This window comes from Symphalangus syndactylus, chromosome 1 (assembly GCF_028878055.3).
Source record: "Symphalangus syndactylus isolate Jambi chromosome 1, NHGRI_mSymSyn1-v2.1_pri, whole genome shotgun sequence".
Lineage (NCBI taxonomy): Eukaryota > Metazoa > Chordata > Mammalia > Primates > Hylobatidae > Symphalangus > Symphalangus syndactylus.
The window spans coordinates 122,803,224-122,827,352 of record NC_072423.2 but is presented as its reverse complement, the minus strand read 5'-3'; the positions used below and the strand labels follow the sequence as shown (position 1 = coordinate 122,827,352).

Here is a 24,129-nt window from a genome sequence, read left to right as displayed (position 1 = left end):
CTACTCATTGCATAGCGAAGACCATGCACTTTTACTATGCCCATTGCACTTCTCATCCATGAATTTGCCTTGCCCTAAGAATTAACCATGGCCTTGTGGCCTGGGTGACTCAGGCTGCTTTTATCTTGCACAGCTAAAGAGGGTCTGATGGGTGGCTCAACACCCCACCCACTCCTATACCATGTCATCGGTGTTCACATTTTCCTAATGAATTGAAGTGCCTTGATCTGTCCACTGCCACCACCACCAGTGCTAAGTTTTCCCATGTGGTTTTGCTTTTGTGGTGTTACTGCCTTGCTGCTAGAGCAGCAGGACTGTCTGCGTAGTGCCTCCAGCTGGGGACCTCACTCAGTTCCCAGGGTATTCAAAGACAGCAGCGGCTCCCATTCCAGTCCCGATGCACATGGACACCACTCCGTATGCCCTGTGAAAACAAAACTTAATTGGCTGGGCAAAGGCACCCACCAAGTTACCTCCAGACCAGACTGAGCCAGAAGGACTTCATGGACAAGTAGGATGCAAAACCATCAGACCGGATCTGTGGGCAAGCGGTACCCTGGCCCCCCACTTGGGCACACACACGGTGACAGATGCCCACTGCAGGCTAGTATCCCTTTCAAGGTGAGCCCTTAAGGAAAACAGGGATCATGCCCCTATATCCTCAGTTCAGGGTGTTTCTGTGTGCATGTTCCCCTCCCCAGGGATCGATCATAATCCCAAAAGACACAATCCCAAACGCAATCATCCCAAATGTTGAAATCCTGGAAGAACAAAATCCCTAAAGTCTAAAATCCTGAAAATCACCATCCTAAAAGATCAAAATCCTGAAAATATAATTCTGGAAAAAATAATGTGGAAGCCTGGCATGGTGGCATCTACTTGTAGTCCCAGCTATTCAGCAGGCTGAGGCAAGAGGATCACTTGTGCCTAGGAGTTCAAGACCAGCCTGGGCAATATAGCAAGACCCCATCTTAGAAAAAAACTTTTTTAAAAGATTGATTTAAAAGATATTTACATTTTTAGGCCAGGCACAGTGGCTCAAACCTGTAATCCCAACACTTTGGGGAGCTGAGGTGGGAGGATCACGAGGTCAGGAGTTCAAGACCAGCCTCGTCAACATGGTGAAACTCTGTCTCCACTAAAAAATACAAAAATTAGCTGGGTGTGGTGGCAGACACCTATTATCCCAGATACTCGGGAGGCTGAGGCAGGAAAATTGCTTGAACTCAAAAGGCAGAGGTTGCAGTGAGCCAAGATCACACCACTGCACTCCAGCCTGGACAGAGTGAGACTCCATGTCAAAAAAAAAATATATATATATACATTTTTAAAGGGGATTTACTTGAGAAACAGAACACTTCACAGGCTACTTTATGCAATAAAATAGGAAATAATTACAAATTTTTGCAAGCATAAACACTCAGGTATGCTAACAATAGTCACAGGAGTATAACTATTATAAACAGACAAACTGTATTCATAAATAGGTTAAAAGCAAACTGTATAAATGGCTGGTAATCGTGTGCACCTAGCTTTATAACTGCAGTCATATGAATACCATGATGGACAACCTACGTCTTTTGAAGAGAGTGATCAAAAACTGTGATGGAGCCAGGCACTGTGGCTCACATCTGTAATCCCAGCACTTTGGAAGCTAAGGTGGGAGGATCACTTGAGCCCAGGAGTTCGAGACCAGCCCGGGCAACATAGCAAACCCTGTCTCTACAAAAAATACAAAAAATTAGCTGGGTGTGGTGGCACCCACGTATAGTCTCAGCTACTCAAGAGGCTGAGGTGGGAGGATTGCTTGAGCCAGGGAAGCAGAGGTTGCAGTGAGCTGAGATGGAGCCACTCCACTCCAGCCTGGGCGCCGGATTAAGACCTGTGTCAACCAACCAACCAACCTGTGGTGGGTCACTACTGCACAAGTAGTCACCTAAAGAACCAAGATCTTGAGAAATTTTATCTTTCACAAATGCAGGTGCACAAACAGCACACCTCTTTTACTGAGGAAGTTTCAACATTTTTATGTACATGTACAAGGCTTACAAAGTCAATGTGATAATGCACTTTCATGGAATCAAATTTCTGATGTCCAAGGCAGAAAAAAAGTGTGTCCCAGCTCTGAGAGAGAGAGTTCACCTTCCGTATTTGTTCTCTCCCGGGCCCCAGGCAATTAGATGGTGCCTGCCAACACTGAGGGCAGATCTTCCCCACCTGGTCCACTCAGATGCACACTCTTAACCTCCTCTGCAAACACCCTCACAGACACACCCAAAACAATGCTTTGTCAGGTGTCTAGGTATTCCCAAAATTAAGTCCATTCCTTGTCAACTTAGCACCCATTCACATCTCCTTAAACCATACTTAATTTCCAAATAAAGACAATAACAAAGTAATGGTTGCATCATATTAGTTACATGGTATAACTAATATGATGCACTATCCCACATACAGCGGAAAATGCACCAATACCTTCCCTAGAATTCGTAACATGAATTCAACATTAGGATTTCAACATTCAGGATTTTAATCTTTTGAAATTGTGATTTTTGGGATTTTAGACAGTAAGGATTTTTCTCCTTGACTAGTCAAGCGTAGAAGTAAGAAGGGGGTAAAGAGTAGAACATGGAGTTTGATCTGTAACTGAACAATCAAGATAACTCACTACCTCTGGACCAGCCAAGACCTTAGGGACTTTGATCTTTTGGGATTTCAACATTTGGGATTATGGTGCTCAGGACTGTGTCTGTCGAGATTATGATCCAAAGCCCACCTACCTCTATCCCCTGCCCTTCAGGTGCCCTAACTTGGGTATCCCCCCATGACCCCACCGCCAGGAGCAAAGCCTTACCTCTTCCCACGGCGCTTCAGCTCATTGAGCAGCGTGATGACCTGTCGTGCCCCAGTGCAACCCAGTGGGTGCCCTAAGGCCACTGCACCCCCCAGAGGGTTCACCTTCTCAGGAGGGAGTCGTAGCTTCTCCACGCAGTAGGCAGCCTAGAAGGAGGCAGATCATCAGCTACAGCCCTCTTACCCCTCCCCTGCACCACTTGCCCGCTCACTCCACCTCGGCTGTCCAGGTCCAAGGCAACTTTGGGAAACAAGGGCTCACCTGGCTTGCAAAGGCCTCATTGATCTCGAAGATGTCCACGTCACTCACTGTCAGCCCTGCAGACAAGGTAAAGACCTGAGCTGACACACTGGCCCTCTGCCTCCCCTGGGGCCCACCCCATCCATGGGCCTACAGGCTGCCTGGTGTGTGTCTCTTCCAGAAGGGTGAGCCAATCCCAGCTGTGGGGTCAGGAAGGGCTTGAAGTAGGGGACACTAGCCTGCCCCACCTCCACTCTGCAGCACCCACAGGACCACCCTCATGCCCCTGGCAACAGCATGCAGAGCAGCTGCAGGATCCAGGTGGGACCCAGATACGATGTGAAGGAGCCACCTTACCTGCTTTTTGCAAAGCTACCGGGATGGCGTAGGCAGGTCCAATGCCCATGATGTCAGGTGGCACACCAACCACTGCATAAGACCTCAGGACCCCAAGGATGGGAAGGCCCAACTCTTCTGCCTTGGACCTCCGGGCCAGCAGGATGGCAGCTGCCCCATCACTCACCTGGCTAGAGTTTCCTAGGGGCAAACTGTTGGGTTAAGAAGACATCGGGGTGGGGCTGAGGAGATCCCAGCCCTCCCACTTCTGCTTTGCAGAGGGGCCTGGTCTATTCGAGGTTCCCAGAGTACAGCACCCAGCATGGCCATGGCCTTCTTTCTCACACCCCCACCCCGGACCAGTCTCACCAGCTGTGGTAGAACCATCCTTCTTGAAGGCAGGCTTCAGTTTGGCCAGGCCCTCCATGGTGGTGCTGGGGCGGATACCCTCATCCTGGGTCACAGTGATGCTCCTCTTGGTGCCCTTATCATCATGGATCGTGGTGGTCACAGGCACAATCTCAGCTTGGAAACAGCCCTTGCTCTGGGCTCTTGCTGCCCTGCCAGCACCATGGACAGCCAGCTTCAGGTTCCCTTGGGGTTCCCTTCCTCCCTGCCCCCAACCCCTATCCATTTGGGTAGACACAAGCTCAGGCTGCTAAATTCAGGGACATGCTCGACTTTGGGGGAGCTCTGAGGGCATGGCTAAGGCCTTACAGGGCCTTCTTCACCATCAGCCCCAGACCTCCAGATCGTGGCCAATCCCAACCTCAAAGTGGGGAAGGGTGTTTGGAGGTGGTGCCTCCACTTAGAGCCCTTTGTCCAAGAGGGATTAAGCCTGCTCGATTCTCTCTGCTAAACTGAGGATGGAACCCCAGAAATATTTGTGTTGGGTTCTGCCAAATTTCTGCTCAAACTCAACAGTTCGATGTCATCTATTCCCCAGTTTCCACCTATTTAAAGTGACATATACTAAATTACTCATGTATTTTTGTATTTAAGCAGTTTTAAAGCACAAGGTATTTAAGGGTGACCCTTGCAAATATGTGCAGCATGTAAGTGCCCAGGGACATTCCAGTGGAAGGAATCTAAGGCTTCTAACACATTTTCAAATGGTTATGTGACCCAGCGTGGCCAAGGATCACTGCCTCAAGGAAGCCCACCTGGCCCAGATACCACTCCCTGCTTTTGCTGTCCTCTCTCTGGACAGCTGGGACTTGCCAATCTTAGCCTGCCTGAGCCCCTGGGGTTTCTCTGATATCATCCTCAGTTCTTGCCTCAGGATGCTGCCACAGACCCAGCGTGGTCCAGAAGCTAGGATGCCAGGGTCCCTAACATTGCTGGCCCCACACTCCAGGCTACAGTGTCCAGTCCCCAAACCACAGCCAGAAAATAACAGAGGGGGAAACTGAGGTCTAGCTAGGGCAAAGTCAGGGTGAACAGACAGTAATAGAACCTGGAAGTACTACCAGCTCACAGTGGCCCTGACACTTCCTACTTCCCATCCCCAACCTGGGTGGCACAAGGCCTGGAAAGCACTCACTGCCCAGCGGTAACCACAAAACGGTGCCACTTCAGACCATTTAGGATAGACTCAAAACCTCACTCTCCAGCCCTTTAAACATTCCTCCCCAAGCAGCACTCACTTCTGCTGGGAAGCCAGGGCAAAGGTATCCTGCTTCTCCCGTGAAATGCCAAACCGCTCAGCCACATTCTCAGAGGTTATCCTAGAACACAAACAGCAGATAGTGTGGGCATTGGTCTGACAGCCTAGAGGAAGGGACCAGGCTACAGAGCTGTGCTTGGAACTTTGGGTTCCCAAGGCTGTAGGCAGAAGAGGATGTAAGGGCCAGTCCATACCACAGACAGTAGTGATGACTCAGGATATGGTACAGCCTGCCCTGAAGGTGGATATAAAGGCACAGATAGGGAAGTCAGCAATGCTGGCCAGATCCTGAGAAGCTCTACACCAAAGAGACTTTCTCCAAGAGAGGGCAGCCTGCATGGGGGCAGTTGCAGAAAAGAGTTTGTTCCCTGGGTGAGCTGCCTCAGTGCAGGGGAGAAAAGGAGCAGGGGAGGGCCTGGGTGGGGGCACTAGCTGGCTACTCCTGGCCAGCTTCTCCTATGCCTCAAGGAAGACTGCTGCAATGTAGGGAGATGAGGACTCCCAAATCTCCTCTGGAAAGGCCAAACCTAAGCTTCTTGGTCACCTTGGCTGGGGTCTATGCTTATCCTGAGAACCTAGAGCCACAGCTAGGCCTTCCAGCCTGGGCTTCTGGCTTTATAGGCTTACCTTGGAGATACAGTATGTGAAAGAAACCACGGCACTGCCCCTCTCCAAGCCTCAGTCTCCTCATATGTCTAGTGCATCCAGGACTCCTGGCCCACAGACCCTGGGGATGGCCCAGAGGCTCAGAGAAGCTAAAGTGTTCCATACAAACGCCACATACTTTTCTTTTTTTCTTTTTTTTTTCTCCTTTTTTGAGATGGAGTCTCGCTCTGTCACCCAGGCTGGAGTGCAGTGGCACAATCTCGACTCACTGCAACCTCTGCCTCTCGGGCTCACGCCATTTTCCTGCCTCAGCCTCCCGAGTAGCTGGGACTACAGGCACCCACCGCCGCGCCCAGCGAATTTTTTGTATTTTCAGTAGAGACAGGTTTTCACTGTGTTAGCCAGGATGGTCTGGATCTCCTGACCTTGTGATCCGCCCATCTCGGCCTCCGAAAGTGCTGGGATTACAGGCGTGAGCCACCGCGCCCAGCCAAATGCCACATACTTTTCTTGTTGCACCTGACAGGGCCCAATTCCCCTCACCAGCATGTTCAGTCATCACAAGCTTCCCACTGCCTTCTCAACTTTCTAGGCCCCCAAGGCTTTGAAGTGGAGCTACCATTGTCCTTCCTATGACTGAGCACCACAGTGTGGGAGTGACAAGGTGGGCGATGTTTGGAAACTCGGGGGCAAAGAGAGGACCTGGGGGCTTCAGGAAATGGAAGTCAAGGGCAACATCAAGTCTCATCCCCAAAGTCCCTGCAGAGCAGACCATGCCCAAAGGAAGGAGGCAAGGCTTGGCACCACCAGCCACAGAGATGATAAAGTTCCTTGGCCCCCTGCTCCAGACAGAGAGGGCACAAGAACACAGAGCTATGGGAGCACTCACCCCATAGGAATCAGGCAATCTCTGGCCTTCTCCTTCTCCATCAAGCGCGAAGTAATATTTCCAGGGTTCCCTCTGTCAGCCAGGGACATGGACTCCACCCTGGGGAGGAGGAAAAGGAGGAGAAGGTAAGGTGAACTGGGCCCTAGCAGGACTCCTCCAGAGATAGCTGAACACTTGGCAAGTGCTAGGAAATAGCCAGGGAGCCCTAGGAAGACCAATGGGCCACTGGGAGCCACAGGCAGGGCACTTGGCCAGCAAGGCCCAGTCGCGAGTACTGAGCCCTGTCTCTATTTCGACCCCCACCCCAGGACAGAGCACTGCACAATAAACACTCCTGGGGGCAAGGCTATGCTTCCCTATACACTGCTAAATCAGCCAACTGGCAATTCCAGAGAAAAGCCTTCTGCTGTCAGCCACAGAGGAGGAAACACATCGACAAGCCAGGGCCTGCCCTCAGGGCCCACAAATTTAGAAGGGAGAAGAGACAATTTGAGAGTAACCACACGCCAGCTATGGTGGCTCACGCCTGTAATCCCAGCACTTTGGGAGGCCAAGGCGGGCGGATCACAAAGCTAACATGGTGAAACCCCGCCTCTACTAAAAATACAAAATATTAGCCGGGCGTGGTGGCAGGCGCCAGGGTGGGAGGCTGAGGCAGGAGAATGGCGTGAACCCGGGAGGCGGAACTTGCAGTGAGCCGAGATCGTGTCACTGCACTCCAGCCTGGGCGACAGAGTGAGACTCCAACTCAAAAAATAAATAAATAAAATAAAAATAAAAGTAACCACAAAGCTGAGCTCAAAGGGCGATCAGACCTGCATAGACAAGGAAGTGCTACGAGGTGAGAGGAAGGAGATGGCAGTGTAGTATGGTCAAAAAAGGGCTTTGAGGCCATGGGGGACCCTAACGCCTCAAGGGATGATAACAGATAACCTTGACTGAGTGCTTTTCATGTGCCCAGCACTATTCTGAATTCTTTTGAGATATTAGAGTGCTTCAGTGTCAGTCACATGACAGACAAATACTCCATAGTGTAAACTGTTGCTATTACTCCATTTATTCTTCTCAACTTCAACAGAGCTGAGCTAGGTATCCCCATTTTATAGATGAGGACACTGAGGTCTAGAGAGACTGTATAACTTGTCCATGGTGACCCAGCCTGGATCCATATTTAGGTAGTCTGGCCCCAGAGCCCACTTCCAACTAGAGTGCCCTGTGCTAAATACTTGCTGATCAAGGCCTATGGAGAACAGTCAGCCTATGATGTGGGTGTCAGGCCTGGCCCAGATCTTAATATCCTAGTACCATCGTCCTTAACCTGCTTGGGAATCAGATACTCTCTAAGAAACTCATAAAAGCTCCAGCCCTTCTCAAGTTATCCACACCACCTCTCACCCAGTAACATAGAAGAGCATGAGAGAAATCAAACGGCGGTGGCCTTTGCCCAGCCAAAGTCCTTGCAGAGTGGTCTTTGGCTTTATTTACAACTGTAGACATAGATCAGTACAACTCAGTGCCAGCTGCCACAGCCCTGGGACAGGGGCCAGCAATGTGTCCTCTCAAGAAATACTCTAAAGAGGATGTGAAAGGCAGCAGGGGCATGTCAGAACCCTGGGGCTGCTCACCTCCCCCAGCCTGCCAAAGACTTTACTCCCCTGCCCTCCCAGCACCAGATGCCCACCGAAGCCTGGGCACCTGTGCCCTGACCTTCCCTGGAGGCACTGCCAAATACAGCTTCTGCAGCTCCATTTGCTGCAGCTAATGATGGAGCCACAGTCTAGATGGAGGTGACAGTGACCAAACCACCACAGATCTAATTATGTCCCTCATAGCCCATAGGCAGCTGGAAGTTTCCACACTGGTACCAAGGTGGGGAGACAAAGGGACAGTCAGCCTAGTAAAATGAACAAACTAGTTATATAGTAGGCAGCTGTCCCTGGCTTTAGAGAACCCAAACTGCAACTTTTCTCTCAGCAGCATCATGAATCAACAAGGGCCCCCAAAGGAAACCCAAATGCTGGATTTTCTCAAAATGCTTTCCCATCTTTTCCAGCCTGAAAGATTTCCAAGAATGTAAGCTTTTAGAGGCCAATTCCCCTCCCCTGCTAGTGCTGAGAGGTATGAGTGATTCCTGAGCAGCCAGAGTTGGTAGCCACTCTTAACCTGCATTTGTGAGAACCCACTCCCGGCCAGCTGCCTAAAGGGGATGGGGGGAATCCTGAAACCATGGCCTCTGAGAACTCTGATGAAAATTAGTTTTATTGTCACAAGTTGGTTAATAAGCTCCGGCAGAAAAAAATTCTTACCCACAGGCCATGCCAATGTCATAAGACCCATTTCTGATGCCACCTGCAACAAAAGCATTTCATAAACATCCTTTGCCAGAGTCCACCTGTTCTGGAAGCAGTGGAGCCTCTTCCCCACCTGGTCTCTAGATGGGACTCAGCCCCAGCCTCAGAAATGGAAGACCCAGGAGTGTTCAGAAAAGGCTTTGGGCAGTGGTAGGGGGTGCTCCTGCACTCTTTCTGTGGTTAGAGTCCTCTCAGAAATCGTTATTGCTTGCCCGGCAGACAGCGACTTTGCTGACCCAAACCCACAGGTCCAGGACGAAGGCACCCACCCAGTCATAACTTACCTGCTATGCTGGCCACTGCCTGCAGCCCCGACGAACACTGTCTATTGACAGTGGACAAAGGCACAGTCTCCGGGATGTCACTGAAACAGAAGGTGAGAGAGTAGAATCAGCCCCCAATTCCATGCCAGGCTCTCATGGAAAGCAGTCCTATGTTTCTAACTGCCCCCCTCAAGGGATGTAAAGGGCAAGGGAACAAACCCAGCAGCTCTGCTCCCATGCCAGGCCAGATCCATGGAATGGGGGTGAGCAGCTACTGGGCAGACCCCATCTCTGCAGGCACTTGCTCCCCAGGGTCCCACAAGCACATTCCCTTCCATTCCTATGAGAATCTTCAATCAAAGACCAAGCACAGCCCAAAGGCAAGGGAAGCCTGTTTGGGCCACAGGGATCCTTCTCTCTCTCCCTTTGAAGATTCAGAAATGAAAACTGTGTATCTCTGTTTCCCCCAAAGAACAGAGAAAAGGAACTGCTGCTGGGACAGAGCACCAGAGCAAAAGAAATGCCTAAAGTCTGAGGCCAGGGACCGCTCAGCCTTACCAGTAATCATATAGCTAACGCTGCATGTTCCCATGGACTCTTGAAAGCCTGATCCCACCTAGACGAAGCACTCTGATGGGCATCATATGTTCTAACTTCCATTGCTCTGGTAGGTTCCCCAAGACTCTCATACTGGTCTTAGCCCTGGAAGCTAGTAGGGCTTCCCCTCCTGATGTAACCTGCCTTGGCCAACAGTACAAAGCCCTAGGGAAATTTCCAGACCTCCTCAGACCCACAGACTCAGAATCTGAGGAGTGGAAGCATCCTGGTGATTCTGGTGTGCAGCCAGAGTTGGGAACCTCTGAACTAGTGCCCAGGCCAGGCTCTGCAGAGACTCTCTCAGGTGGATAGCCTCCTGTGCAGCCTGTTTGACCCCTCCAGGGTCCCTTAACTCCCTAGTAGGTAGTTACCATTCCTTCACTCAATCCACCAAGTGTTCACTAAATACCTACTTACCACAAGGCATCACCTGAGGGATACTGAGATGCTTATAACACTGTGCCCTAGAGGATGCCCAACCAACACACAGAAAATGAATCAACTAGCAGAGACTGAAATAACAGGGCAAGAGGGCAAACCACATCACAAGGAAGTACATGGCTAGCTACTGCTGGAGAGAAAGGGGCTCTCATTTTCAGCCTGAGAGCCTGGATAAGTCATGCCAAAATGGTGAGACTGTGTTTGGGCAGGGTTTGTCTTTCTGTCCAGGGCAGAATGAGGAGGTAGGGCTAGCACTTCAAGGAGAGAGAATGACCATATCAGAGAAGACAGTAGGCCCACAGCTGACTGAACGAAGAAAAGTCAAGGTGAGTAAGCAGCTAGGAGATGAGGCTGGAAGGTAAATCTGGAGCCAGATTGTAGGGGGCCTTGAACTACAGGCTGGGCAGTCTAAACCTCTCCCAGTTCCTAGAGATGGTTTTTGTTTTCCTGTTCCTTCACTAGCTAATGTTCCTATTTATTCTTCTCCATGCATCTAGAAGTACAAAGCCAAGCAGTTCTAAAATCTACACATGAAAATAATTTAAGCACTCTTTCCCCTGCAGGCACTTAAAGGAAAGTTGACCAGGTCTCCTCCTAAGGGTCCTCCTTCCCCATGGTTCTGCCCTATCCCAAAGTCTCTGCTAGTGGGATACGACTGGAGTTCTCAGCTCAACTAGTAAAAAGGCTGAAAGTCACTTTTCAGCGTTCTTACTTAGTTACTCACCTGACAAATGAGGACAGAATCCACACTTACAAAAGGCAAATGACAACCTGGCTTTGGCTAAAAATCAAGCTACAGAGAACTTCTGCTCCAGTTCCAAAGGTTTGGTGTATCCTGGCTCAGCACTTCAAAGTAGGGGAGAGGTTGAGTCCACAAGAGCAGGGAGCCAAGGACTCTGGTTGCCTCATTCTGGTGTCCAACCTTATCCTCCCCAACCTGCACACTGAGTTTCCTGGGGCCTGGGCCCAGTAAAGCGTCAAAATGGTCAACCCATGGCTAGAACTAGAAAAGTTTACCTCAGAAACTGGGCGATTCGGGCCATGATTGCCCCGGCCCCAGGCTGCAGCACATTTCCTGTGGACAACAAACTTTCATTCAGTGCCAGGTGGTGGTGTTCTGGGCACTAAGGTATAGCTGTGAAAACCACAGATGAGGCATTCCAGATCTTTCTTCGGGACACTAGCCCTTGGCAGGCTCACTTGCAGCTCTGGAACATCAGGGTTTGGGGCAGGGAGAGCCAGCCATACAACAGCTTGTCCTGGTCATCCACCAGCTCCTGTCCCTGAGGGTCCCACGCTCACCTGCCCATGCACCCAGTTTTTCCAGATCAGCACAGATGAGCAGGTTGTCTGCCCTTAAAAGTGAAACGGGAGTTTCTGAAAATGCACATCTCCCCAGGTATCCTCCTCTGAGCCCTGCTGTCACCCCAGAGAGGTGGAAGAGTGATTGCTGACCTAGGGGTGGCATCCGCTGGATAAGACTCATGCCATATCATGTTGCTGTATTTCAAGGTGAGGGGTGGAATAGAGGGCTGGACTGAAGGTTGTGGGGAAAAGAAAGATCAGATTGTTACCGTGTGTATGTAGAAAAGGAAGACATAAGAAACTCCAGGTTGATCTGTACAAAGAAAAATTGTTTCTGCTTTGAGATGCTGTTAATCTGTAACTTTAGCCCCAACCCTGTGCTCACAAAAACATGTACTGTATTGAATCAAGGTTTAAGGGATTTAGGGCTGTGCAGGATGTGCCTTGTTAACAATATGTTTGCAGACAGTATGCTTGGTAAAAGTCATCATCATTCTCCATTCTCTATTAACCAGGGACACGCACTGCAGAAAGCCGCAGGGACCTCTGCCCAAGAAAGCCTGGGTATTGTCCAAGGTTTCCCCCCACTGAGACAGCCTGAGATATGGCTTCGTGGGAAGGGAAAGACCTTAGTCTTAGTAAAAGAGGAAGGCCTCTATTTCCCGCACATCCCTGGGAACAGAATGTCTCTGTGTAAAGCCGACTATTGGTTCTATTTACTGAGATGGGAGAAAACCGCCCTGTGGCTGGAGGCGAAATATGCTGGCAGCAATACTGCTCTGTTACTCTTTGCTACACTGAGATGTTTGGGTAAAGAGAAACAAAAATCTAGCCTACATGCACATCCCGGCACAGTACCTTCCCTTGAACTTATTTATGATGCAGATTCCTTTGCTCACATGTTTTCCTGCTGACCTTCTCAGCAGGAAAACCATCACCTGTTCACCCTGTTTTGTCTGAAGAGGGCCTGCCCCTCCACACCTGTGAGTATTTCTCGCAAGGTGGAGACGAGAAACTGAGAAAAGAAATAAGACACAGAGACAAAGTATAGAGGAAGAAAAGTGGGCCCAGGGGACTGGTGCTCAGCAATTGAGGACCTGCACTGGCACTGGTCTCTGAGTTCCCTCAGTATTTATTGATCACTATCTCTACTATCTTGGCAAGAGGGATGTGGCAGGACTATAAGGTAATGGTGGGGAGGGGGTCAGCAGGAAAAAAATGTGAGCAAAGGACTCAGTGTCATAAATAAGTTTAAGGAAAGGTGCTGTGCCTGGATGTGCACATAGGCCAGATTTATGTTTGACTTTACACAAACATCTCAGTGCAGTAAAGAGCAGTACTGCCGCCAGCATGTCTCACCTCCAGCCATAAGGCGGTTTTCTCCTATCTCAGTAAATAGAATGTATGATTGGGTTTTACACTGAGACATTCCATTCCCAGGGACAAGCAGGAGACAGATGCTTTCCTCTTATCTCAACTGCAAAGAGGCCTTCCTCTTTTACTAATACTCCTCAGCACAGACCCTTTACGGGTGTCGGGCTGGGGGACTGTAAGGTCTTTCCCTTCCCACGAGGCCATATCTCAGACAATCTCAGTGGGGGGAAACCTGGACAATACCCAGGCTTTCTTGGGAAGAGGTCCCTGTGGCCTTCCGCAGTGCACTGTGTACCTGGTTAATCGAGAATGGAGAATGGTGATGACTTTTGCCAAGCATACTGCCTGCAAATAAATGGTTAACAAGGCACATCCTGCACAGCCTAAATCCCTTAAACCTTGATTCAATACAGCACATGTTTCTGTGAGCACATGTTTGGGGCCAAGGCTACAGATTAACAGCATCTCAAGGCAGAAGAATTTTTCTTAGTACAGATCAAAATGGAGTTTCTTGTGGGTGGCAAGCCACCCAGGCGCCAAGGCAAGAGACTGAGGACACGAGCTGTTCCAGTATAATAAAATATAAAACAAGAATAGTCATACCAGATATAGATCTTAGATATGATTATATATGAATATCATTAATCATTAGTAGTAATTACTCTTTATCCCAATATTATAATAATCCCTGCTCTATAATCATAACCTAGGAAAAACCAGGCCATACAGAGATAGGAGCTGAGGGGACATAGTGAGGTGTGACCAGAAGACAGGAGTACGAGCCTTCTGTTATGCCTGGACAGGGCCACCAGAGGGCTCCTTGGTCTAGCGGTGACGCCAGCATCTGGGAAGATGCCCGTTGCCAGGCGGACCGTGGTCTAGCGGTAGCAAAAGGTGTCAAGAAACAACACCAGCTACTTAGCAGACCGGGAAAGGGAGTCACCTTTTCCCCGGGGGAGTTTAGAGAAGACTGTGCTCCTCCACCTCTTGTGGAGGGCCTGACACCAGTCAGGCTTTCCAGTAGTTATCCGGAGGCCTAACCGTCTCCCTGTGATGCTATGCTTCAATGGTCACGCTCCTAGTCCACCTTCATGTTCCATCCTGTACACCTGGCTCTGCTTTCTAGATAGCAGTAGTAAATTAGTGAAAGTACTAAAAGTCTCTGATATGTAGAAATAATGGGCATAAGCTGTCTTTCTCTTTGTCTTCTCCCTCTGCCTTGGCTGCCAGGCAGGGAAGGGCCCCCTGTCCAGTGGACACGTGACCCACGTGACCTTACCTATCATTGGAGAAGACTCACATTCTTTACCCTGCCCCTTTTGCTTTGTAAACAATAAATAACAGCAAAGCCAGACATTCGGGGCCACTATCGGTCTCCGCGCATTGGTGGTAGTGGTCCCCCGGGCCCAGCTGCCTTTTCTTTTATCTCTTTGTCTTGTGTCTTTATTTCTACACTCTCTCGTCGCCGCACACAGGGAGAGACCCACCGACCCTGTGGGGCTGGACCCTACAGTTTCTTATGTCTTCCTTTTCTACATAGACACAGTAACAGTCTGATCTCTCTTCCTTTCCCCCACACTGCCGCACTTCCCTTGCCGAGATAGTGAAAATAGTAATCAATAAATACTGAGGGAACTCGGAGACCGGTGCCGCTCCCCTGGGCCCACTCTATATTTTGTCTCTGCGTCTTATTTCTTTTCTCAGTATCTCCTCCCATCTGACGAGAAATACCCACAGGTGTGGAGGGGCAGGACCCCTTCAAAGCTCAAGGCCATGGAGGTTCCCCCAGTGAAAACTCGGGGTGGGGAGGTGAGGAGAGCTCTGGACGAACGAAGAACCGGGAGGGCCCAGCGCAGGGCCTGAGTGGTTCGCTCACCGACACAGATATCCCCCAGCTGTTCCGGCCTCAGATTCACGTCCTTGAGAACCGCGGTCATGACTGCCGAGAGAAGCTCGTCGGGGGTGGTGTCCTGCAGCAGAAAGAGCAGCCGCGGTGACCCCCACTCCCCCATGCCCACCCCAGGGAGACAAACCGACCACAGCTGGGTGCGGAGCTGCCTCCGGCGTCCAGGGTAACCAAACATACGAACCAGACCCCAGCCCGCGCCGGCGTCTTCCCACACTCGGCGCCCAGACCCTCGGGCCTCACCTTGAAGCCTCCGCGGCCTGCCCGGCAGATGGCCGTGCGCCGCCCGTGCACCACCACCACGTCCGCAGCCGAGGCCTGCGAGGCACCGCTCAGGCAAGGCGCGGCCTGTGGCATCCAGCCGGAATCGGCCGGACCCCTCAGGTGGCCCAGCACTACCTGCAGCCTCTGCATTGCGCAGGTCAACCCTACAGACCAGCCACAAGTCCGGGAACTGACCGCGGAGTTAACAGCCGTCCGCGCACGCGCAGAACCACATCTCGGCCTCCAAGGCCTCAACTCCGCCCACAGCCCTGCGAACAAATGCGAGCGACCCTCCAAAAGTCCCGCCCACCTCCAGCCGCAGCCAACCATAAGGTGAGTCGGCCTGGGAACCCGCCCCTCCCCGCCACCGCCTACCGAGCCCTCTATAGGAGGGCCCACAGGCACCGCCCAGCCGAGCTTTCCACTCAATGCCCCGCCTACCTTAGCCTACCGCAGCCAACCAGAAGGTGTATCTTTACGAATCCCCGCCCAGAAATGCAGACCGGAAGTCTTTCCACCTTTTGTAGCCAAACCCGAGACCTGACCCCCAAATCCCTGTCTCCTGCCCGCAGCCAAACGGAAGGCTGGGTAGCCAGGACCGCTTACTGCTTGGGGGCTGGAGATGGAAGCCGAGACTCTAATTCCTCTACCCACTTCCTAGTCGGCTCTGCTATCCCTCTGGTCCCAGTACCTGAGCTGGGGGACCTAAATGCTTCCGAGACGCCCGAGTCCTGCTCCGACGTGGTTGGGCTTTCCCATTCTTTCGAGAAGACAGGGAATTTAGGCTTCCGGGCTGGCCGGGAGAACAGATTTTACAGAGATGCGGGATGTGACAAGCTCTCTAACTGGAGAATGAACATTTCACATTTTTACCAGTTTTACATCCAATTGGAATGATTTTATTAGTGCCCATTTCCCGTGCTAGGCTGGGGTCTCCACCAAGGCAGAGAGGTACCATGTATCCGGGGAGCCTGCGACACGCTTGACACTTAGTAGATGATCAATAAGAACTTGTTCAATGAGTAAATGAATGAACCAGGGCTCCGCAGGTCAGGACTGTGTCCCTAAACCTAAAGAGCAAGGCCATGTGCCCCCTTGACTCCCAATAGCAGGGCCATGTCTTTACCTGAGACCCTGGAGAGTAGTGCTGGGCTTCCCACAGACATCAAAGGACAGGGTGCCTTGTGGTCCCCAACTTAGTGTCATGACGTCCCCAACCACTTCGAGGGCAGGGCCACGGCATGCCTCAGGCTCCAGAAGGCAGCTGTCCGTTTCCCACTCCCACCTCGGGGAGCACAGCAGGGGTCTTCCCGTACTCCCACCGGCAGGAGTGCGTGTTCCCCAGAGACAGTGGAGGGCAGAGCTGGTGCCTTCCCACTTGTCCCCTCCTCGCCATCCTCGAGGGCAGGACCGTATGAACCCCTCAGATTCCCCCGTGGAAGAATTGTGGCTCCACCAGATCCCAAAAAGCAAGGCCCGTTTCCTACAACCCCCGAAGGAGGGTCGTCCTCACTCCGCCGCCAACCTACTACCACCATCACCAGACCCTCAAGGGCAGTGCCGTGGACCTCTCCAGATCTCAAAAGGCAGATTCCTACTTCTCACGCCCCCACATCACCCGCCTCGAGACCGCAAGGGTAGAGGTGGGCGCCCCCGCCTCCGCACTTTTGCGCGGGGCTCCAGATTGTAGGGCAGGGCGGCGCTTCTCGGAAAGCGAAAGCCGGCGGGGCGGGGCGGGTGCCGTAGGAGAAAGAGGAAGCGCTGGCAGACAATGCGACCCGACCGCGCTGAGGCTCCAGGACAGCCCGCCATGGCTGCAGGAGGTCCCAGCGCGGGGTCTGCCGCCCCGGTCTCCTCCACATCCTCCCTTCCCCTGGCTGCTCTCAACATGCGAGTGCGGCGCCGCCTGTCTCTGTTCTTGAACGTGCGGACACAGGTGGCGGCCGACTGGACCGCCCTGGCGGAGGAGATGGACTTTGAGTACTTGGAGATCCGGCAACTGGAGACACACGCCGACCCCACTGGCAGGCTGCTGGACTCCTGGCAGGGACGCCCTGGCGCCTCGGTAGGCCGACTGCTCGAACTGCTTACCAAGCTGGGCCGCGACGACGTGCTGCTGGAGCTGGGACCCAGCATTGGTGAGGACGTCCCCTTCCTGGCTTCGTACTTAGGGGGTGAGGAGGCTGACTTTCCGCGGCCTCAGCATCCTGGCTCCCATGGAGAGACCCCGTTTCCTGCCTTGGGGGCCCGGAGAAGCCTGCAGAGGGAGAACCATGAGGGTCCCGTTCCTTCTTAATAACTGGTCCCGGTTATTAAGAAGGACTGGACAAAGGTCCGGATAGGCGGAGATGGGAAGGAAGCAGCTTAGGCAGAGGCTTTCGGGTAGGGCCAGGAGTCAGAATCAGGCTTCTGTGGGGGCATCTGGGCTGTTTCAAGTAGAGCAACAGGACAGGTGGGGCGACTGACAGTGGACTGTCTTAGAAACCTCAAGTCCTGGGGAAATGCAGCCCTTCTTTCTACTCACTGGCACTTACATAATATACATGCGTAGGCGTTGGGTACAGCCGCCCACAGACAGGCACACCTTGCTGAATTGGAATCACTGCCCTCACTGCACCATAACCAGTGGGTCTCCTGAGCCTTTCTGGCATGCCCAGCCCCTTGCTCACATCTGCCCTGGATCCCAGAAGAAGCAGACCTACCTTGGTACCATTCTTAGGATCCCTAGGAAGGGACAAAGATACAAACCTGACTTTGATGGCCTTCCAGAAAGCCAGAACACCACTGACATCCCTTTGGGTCAGTTAGAGCCAGTGGGAGCTCAGCTTCTCAGAGCTGTTGAGCTTCGCGTGGCACCAGTGAACTGGGGAAGCCCTCTAGAACAACCCAGCCAGAGGAGGTGGGACAGCGGCTGGATCTTGACTGTGGGTAAAGAGGTAGGCACTCCCAGGGAGCCTGCTTTACCCTGTCTCTTCCCCACAGAGGAGGATTGCCAAAAGTATATCTTGAAGCAGCAGCAGGAGGAGGCTGAGAAGCCTTTACAGGTGGCCGCTGTAGACAGCAGTGTCCCACGGACAGCAGAGCTGGCGGGCATCACCACACTTGATGACCCCCTGGGTAAGGGTCCAATACTGTTCCCATGGGACAGGTGGAATAGTACATTGTGGCGTTAAGAGCATGGGTGTTGGAAGCAGATGGGCTGTGAGACCTTGGGCAAGTCATTTAATCTTTCTGAGCCTCAGTTTCCTCACTTAAGAAATGGAGATAATAGTCCTACCTCTGGATTGCTGTGAGATGCTCATGAAACAATGTCTGTCTCATGGTTAATCCAGAGCTTAGGCCCTGAGGTATTCATCTTTCCTCTCCTGGAAAGGGCACTTTCTCTAATGAGTATCATCTTGGGAAGGGTGCAGGGCCCAGGGTTGCCTAGGCAGGGGACTCTTGGCTGGACCCCTCCCAAGCCTTCCCATGGAGCTCTGACCACCACCCTTGTGCTCTGCACCCAGGGCATATGCCTGAGCGTTTCGATGCCTTCATCTGCTATTGCCCCAGCGACATCCAGTTTGTGCAGGAGATGATCCGGCAACTAGAACAGACAAACTATCGACTGAAGTTGTGTGTGTCTGACCGCGATGTCCTGCCTGGCACCTGTGTCTGGTCCATTGCTAGTGAGCTGATCGAAAAGAGGTTGGCTAGAAGGCCACGGGGTGGGTGCGTGGATGCATGAAGCCCTGCCCTGGGGTCCAGATACTGGGCATCTCCTCCTAGCTGTGTACTGTCCAGCCAGGGCACAGTGGGCCCTTCCTGAAGCTATTCCCAGGGGATATGCTGAACTAAGTTGCCACAGGACCTGCAGCCTGCCCACTCTCCCCTAGGTGCCGCCGGATGGTGGTGGTCGTCTCTGATGATTATCTGCAGAGCAAGGAATGTGACTTCCAGACCAAATTTGCACTCAGCCTCTCTCCAGGTGAGCCCAACCCTGCTCTGGCAAGAGAATGAGGGAATGTGTAGGTGGGGCCTCTGGATTGTCAGCCTTCCCTCCCCAAGGGCTGTGGATGCAGTACCAAAGAACTGCTGAAGATCTCTGCACACCTGAGCATGTGTGCATGTGTGTGCCTTTTTGTGTGAGTGAATGTGTGCCGGGGTGCTTAGATGGGGGATGGCTGTTGTTAACCCTGGGGTTGAAGACTGGGCTTGTCCCACCATGGGGCAAGGGCCTGATGCCAGCATGGCACCCCTTGGCTTGCAGGTGCCCATCAGAAGCGACTGATCCCCATCAAGTACAAGGCAATGAAGAAAGAGTTCCCCAGCATCCTGAGGTTCATCACTGTCTGCGACTACACCAACCCCTGCACCAAATCTTGGTTCTGGACTCGCCTCGCCAAGGCCTTGTCCCTGCCCTGAAGACGGTTCTGAGGCCCTGGGTGTGTGTATATCTGTCTGCCTGTCCATGTACTTCTGCCCTGCCTCCTCCTTTGGTTGTAGGAGGAATCTGTGCTCTACTTACCTCTCAATTCCTGGAGATGCCAACTTCATAGACACATCTGCAGCAGCTGGACACCACATTTCATGTCCTGCATGGAACCAGTGGCTGTGAGTGGCATGTCCACTTGCTGGATTATCAGCCAGGACAGTATAGAACAGGACCAGCTGGGACTAGGAGAAGGACCATAAGAGCCAGCTCTGCTCTGAGCCATTCATACATCTTCAGCCTCAGTTTCCTCACTTGAGGAGTAGGATGGGGAGAACAGAGAGTAGCTGTGTTTGAATCCCTGTAGGAAATGGTGAAGCATAGCTCTGGGTCTCCTGGGGGAGACCAGTCTTGGCTGCAGGAGAGCTGGCTGTTGCTGGACTACATGCTGGCCACTGCTGTGACCACGACACTGCTAGGGCAGCTTCTTCCACAATGATGCCTACTGATGCTTCAGTGCCTCTCTGCACACCTCCCATTCCACTTCCTCCTTCCCCACAGGGCAGGTGGGGAAGCAGTTTAGCCCAGCCCAAGGAGATCCCACCTTGAGCCTTATTTCCTAATGGGTCCACCTCTCATCTGCATCTTTCACACCTCCCAGCTTCTGCCCAACCTTCGGTAGTGACAAGTCCCCAAGAGACTTGCCTGAGCAGCTTGGGCTGCTTTTCATTTCCGCCTGTCAGGATGCCTGTGGTCATGCTCTCAGCTTCACCTGGCATAAGAAGGGATCCTGGCCTCTGGCATATTCATTAAGTATGAGTTCTGGGGATGAGTCACTGTAATGATGTGAGCAGGGAGCCTTCCTCCCTGGGCCACCCGCAGAGAGCTTTCCCACCAACTTTGTACCTTGATTGCCTTACAAAGTTATTTGTTTACAAACAGCAACCATATAAAAGCCTCCTGCCCCAAAGCTTGTGGGCACATGGGCACATACAAACTCACACACAGACACACACATATATGTACAGACGTGTACTCTCACACACACAGGCACCTGCATACACACGTTTTTCTAGGTACAGCTCCCAGGAACAGCTAGGTGGGAAAGTCCCATCACTGAGGGAGCCCAACCATGTCCCTGAACAAAAATTGGGCACTCTTCTATTCCTTTTCTCGTGTCCCTACTCATTGAAACCAAACTCTGGAAAGGACCCAATGTACCAGTATTTATACCTCAAATGAAGCACAGATAGAGGAGGAGAGCTGCTTAAACTCACACAACAATGAACTACAGACACAGCTGTTCTCTCCCTCTCTCTTTCCCAGAGCGATTTGTACTTTACCCTCAAGCTCTCCTTTGGGGAGAAGGTGCCGTGGTCTTAGGTGTCTGCGCCCCAGGGCAGACCCTAGGACCCTAAATCCAATAGAAAATGCATCTCTTTGCTCCACTTTCAGCCAGACTGGAGCAAGGTGCCTTTTCTTAGGATCTTGGGAGGGAATAGAGGCCCCTCTCTGCATGATCTTGTTGAGGCGTTTAGCTGCCATGCACCTGTTCCCCTTTAATATTGGGCATTTTAAAGCAATCTCGAGAAGCATCTTCTACTTGTTTTGTATGCATTAAAATAATTTCAAAGATATCTGAGAAAAGCCGATATTTGCCATTCTTCCTGTATCCTGGAATATATCTTGCATCCTGAGTTTATAATAATAAAGAATATTCTACCTTGGAAACTTTTGTGTGTGTTGAGTGGAAGAGGTTTGGAAGCAGTAATGTGGGTAAGAGAAGCTGGTCCACTGGGTGGGTTCCAGCCTGGATCTGGCAGGGGCTTCCTGAAAGCTGGGCCCCCTCCTCATAGGTTCAGTCCTCAGCAGGGCTGCAGGCAGAACCAGGAATACTGACCTCAGCTACAGACACTCAGGAGACTGCCCTCCTCCGGCCATGTTCAGTCTTTTCTGGGTTGTGCCATGCTCCTGGGTCCTGGCCCAGTCTTTGAGTAGGGGGTGATCTATGCTCCAAAGAGAGTCTGGAGGACCCCCCCCACAACTTCAGCCGCTGAGCACTGCATTGTTACTCCTAATAATCTTCTTTGGGCACATCTATGTTAATCCTAAAGGTACTGATCTATTTTTAAAGAAAATATTGCTTTTTCACTGTTTAAGAAAATTTGGAAAAGATAAAGAAAAAAACTCACACATCATAATTCCAGAGAGAACTCTAGTGACATTTTAGAGTGCTCAGACATTGTCAGTGACAGTAGCTTTTTTCTCAGTGGTCTATCTGCTGCCATGTCCTGGCTCCTGAGCCACCTGGATGCTGTAGCCTCCCCAGCCTTGCCCCTGTGCCCTCAGGGACTCCTGGGAAGGCCCTGTGTACTCAGAGAACCCCTGAGGCTGAACCTTTCCAGCATCCCCTGGGGATCAGAGCCACAGTGTGGCCCTTGTGGTGCCCCCAGGATCTGCCATGTGCTGCCCATGGCTGGGAAGACAGTCCTGGGCTGGTCCCCTCTTGAGAAAAGCCTCTCTTCTCTTAGGCCAGGCTGTTGACCCAAATGTGCTCTCCCCACTCCTATCTGACCCTCACACTCCTCACACCTGCCTGTCTCCAGTGCCTTCCTTCCCAATAGCTGTGTTCCCAAATGTAGATAAAGCTTCCTCTTCTCATTTTCAGTTTTAGTCCTCTATGAGCATTTAAAAGAGAAACTTTCCTTTTTCAATAAGGAAAATCTACTGCTGAAATTATCAAAGGCAAAGCAGGAAACTTTGGAGGGCAGCAGCATAGTTGAAATTCAAAACTACGATTCTGCCTGACGATGGACGTGGATTCCACCACAAGTCAATGACCAGGGAGAGAATTGGGGAGAGGGATTTCCTCTAGATTAGATAAGACTTGGGTCATAATGATCAAATGTACTGATATAGTATGACTTTGTTGGATGCTGGTTCAAACAGACCAATTGTAAAAAGACAATATTGGGTCATATATCTGATAAGGGGTTAATATCTGGAATGTATAAAAAAAAACTCTTAGAACTCAACAACAAAAGAAACAAACAACCTAACTCAAAAATGGGCAAAAGACTTGGACAGAAGTTTATCCAAAGAATATATACAAATGAGGGACAGGTGTAGTGGCTCACATTTGTAATCTCAGCACTTTGGGAGGCTGAGGCGGGTGGATTGCTTGAGCCCAGGAGTTGGAGACCAGCCTGGACTACATGGCAAAACCCTGTCTCTACAAAAAATACAAAAATTAGCCAGGCGTAGTGGCATGCACCTGCAGTCCCAGCCACTCGGGAGGCTGAGGTGGGAAGATCGCCTAGGAGACGAAGGTTGCCACAAGCCAAGATTGCGCCACTGCACTCTAGCTTGGGTAACAGAGCGAGACCCCATCTGAGAAAAAAAAGAAACAAACAAAAAGAAAAAAAATACAAATGGCCAATAAGCACGTAAAAATATTCTTAATATCACTAATTAGGGAAAGCAAATCAGAACCACCATGAGACAGATACCACTTCATACCCATTAGGATGGCTACTATCAAAAAAAAAAAAAAATATATATATATATATGTAACAAGCATTGGTGAAGATGTGGAGAAATTGGAACCTTTGTTCACTTTTGATGGGAATAAAAATGGTATAGCTGCTATAGTAAACAGTATGGCAATTCCTCAAAAAATTACAAACAGAATTACCATATGACCCAGCAAGTCCACTTGGGAGTATATACGCCAAAGAATTGAAAGCAGGGTCTTGAAGACATGTTTGTATACCCATGTTTGTAGCAGCATTATTCACAATAGACAAAAGGTATAACCAAGCCAACATCTATCAACAGATGAATGGGTAAATGAAATGTGGTATATATGTACAAAAGAATATTACTTAGCCTTAAAAATGAAAGATATTCTAACATATGCTGCAACATCAAATAACTTTGATGATATTATGCTAAGTGAAATAAGACAGGCTGGGCACAGTGGCTCATGCCTGTAATCCCAGCACTTTGGGAGGCTGAGGCGGGTGGATCATTTGAGGTCAGGAGTTCAAGACCAGCCTGGCACACATGGTGAAACCCTGTCTCTACAAAAAAGACAAAAATTAGCCAGGCATGGTGACACATTCCTGTAATCCCAGCTACTTGGATGGCTGAGGCAGGAGAATCGCTTGAACCCAGGAGGCTGAGGTTTCAGTGAGCTGAGATCATGCCATTGCAGAGCAAGATTCTGTCTCAAAAAAAAAAAAAAATTCACACAGCAGAACACTGGGCTGGTAAGGGTGGAAGATGAGGGACTGCACCATCAACTTAGGGGAACATTGTCCCCACTGGCTGCTATTTGCCAGATGATATGGAATAAATGTTTTAAATGCCCTTGGGGATGTCTGGTTCTGAGACAACATAGAGTGAAAACACTTCTCCTTATTCCCTCTGCTAAATACAGGCAAAACACCCTGGACATTATATAAAACACAAATATAAAGAGACTCTGAAAGGTGGAGAGAAGATGATAGAATGGTTAGAGACCTCAGGACCTATGGAATGACATGGCACTGGCCTAAGGTTTTCTTTTTGCCTATGCCTAATAGATCTCAGACTGAGTATGGAGAAGGCAGAAATCTATAAACT

The 24,129-nt window shown here is 50.9% G+C and overlaps 2 protein-coding genes across 12 annotated transcripts; one reads left to right on the top strand and one right to left on the bottom strand.

Annotated features, from left to right (window-relative positions):
- Positions 1–12: 12 nt before the first annotated feature.
- Positions 13–15,574, bottom strand: ACAA1 (acetyl-CoA acyltransferase 1). Of its 3 annotated transcripts, XM_055283031.2 has the most exons (12): positions 15,072–15,574; positions 14,799–14,892; positions 11,261–11,318; positions 9,227–9,306; positions 8,898–8,940; positions 6,592–6,690; positions 5,077–5,157; positions 3,800–3,990; positions 3,452–3,631; positions 3,116–3,171; positions 2,855–3,000; positions 13–424 (listed from the first exon to the last, which is right to left on the bottom strand). In XM_055283031.2, the coding sequence occupies exons 1-12, from the start codon at positions 15,420–15,422 to the stop codon at positions 349–351; spliced, it is 1,455 nt and encodes a 484-aa protein (XP_055139006.2). In that variant the 5' UTR covers positions 15,423–15,574; the 3' UTR covers positions 13–348. The 3 variants fall into 3 exon arrangements, with proteins under 3 accessions (XP_055139006.2, XP_063468375.1, XP_055139017.1); XM_063612305.1 differs by lacking the exon at positions 6,592–6,690 and having other exon boundaries at positions 15,072–15,340; XM_055283042.2 differs by lacking the exons at positions 3,452–3,631; positions 6,592–6,690 and having other exon boundaries at positions 15,072–15,341.
- A 1,187-nt stretch (positions 15,575–16,761) lies between these two features.
- MYD88 (MYD88 innate immune signal transduction adaptor) lies at positions 16,762–21,234 on the top strand. Of its 9 annotated transcripts, none has more exons than XM_055283058.2 (5): positions 16,762–17,230; positions 18,075–18,209; positions 18,599–18,779; positions 18,968–19,059; positions 19,342–21,234. In XM_055283058.2, exons 1-5 carry the CDS (start codon positions 16,864–16,866, stop codon positions 19,494–19,496), a joined length of 930 nt encoding a protein of 309 aa, XP_055139033.1. In that variant the 5' UTR covers positions 16,762–16,863; the 3' UTR covers positions 19,497–21,234. The 9 variants fall into 9 exon arrangements, with proteins under 9 accessions (XP_055139033.1, XP_055139062.1, XP_055139064.1 ...); XM_055283087.2 differs by having other exon boundaries at positions 16,776–17,230; positions 19,011–19,059; XM_055283077.2 differs by having other exon boundaries at positions 16,788–17,230; positions 18,599–18,760.
- Positions 21,235–24,129: the final 2,895 nt, after the last annotated feature.

What these genes read in the sequence shown, in the direction of transcription:
- ACAA1 (XM_055283031.2), bottom strand. Translation starts at nt 15,422, where the DNA reads ATGGTTGGCTGCGGCTGGAGGTGGGCGGGACTTTTGGAGGGTCGCTCG. An exon ending in GCTGGGGGATATCTGTGTCG is followed by an intron (nt 11,319 to 14,798) that starts GTGAGCGAACCA and finishes TGTTGTCCACAG; the next exon opens with GAAATGTGCTGCAGCCTGGG. An exon ending in GACATTGGCATGGCCTGTGG is followed by an intron (nt 6,691 to 8,897) that starts GTAAGAATTTTT and finishes CCTCCTCCCCAG; the next exon opens with GGTGGAGTCCATGTCCCTGG.
- MYD88 (XM_055283051.2), top strand. Translation starts at nt 16,864, where the DNA reads ATGCGACCCGACCGCGCTGAGGCTCCAGGACAGCCCGCCATGGCTGCA. An exon ending in GGAGCTGGGACCCAGCATTG is followed by an intron (nt 17,231 to 18,074) that starts GTGAGGACGTCC and finishes TCTTCCCCACAG; the next exon opens with AGGAGGATTGCCAAAAGTAT. An exon ending in GCTAGAAGGCCACGGGGTGG is followed by an intron (nt 18,804 to 18,967) that starts GTGCGTGGATGC and finishes ACTCTCCCCTAG; the next exon opens with GTGCCGCCGGATGGTGGTGG.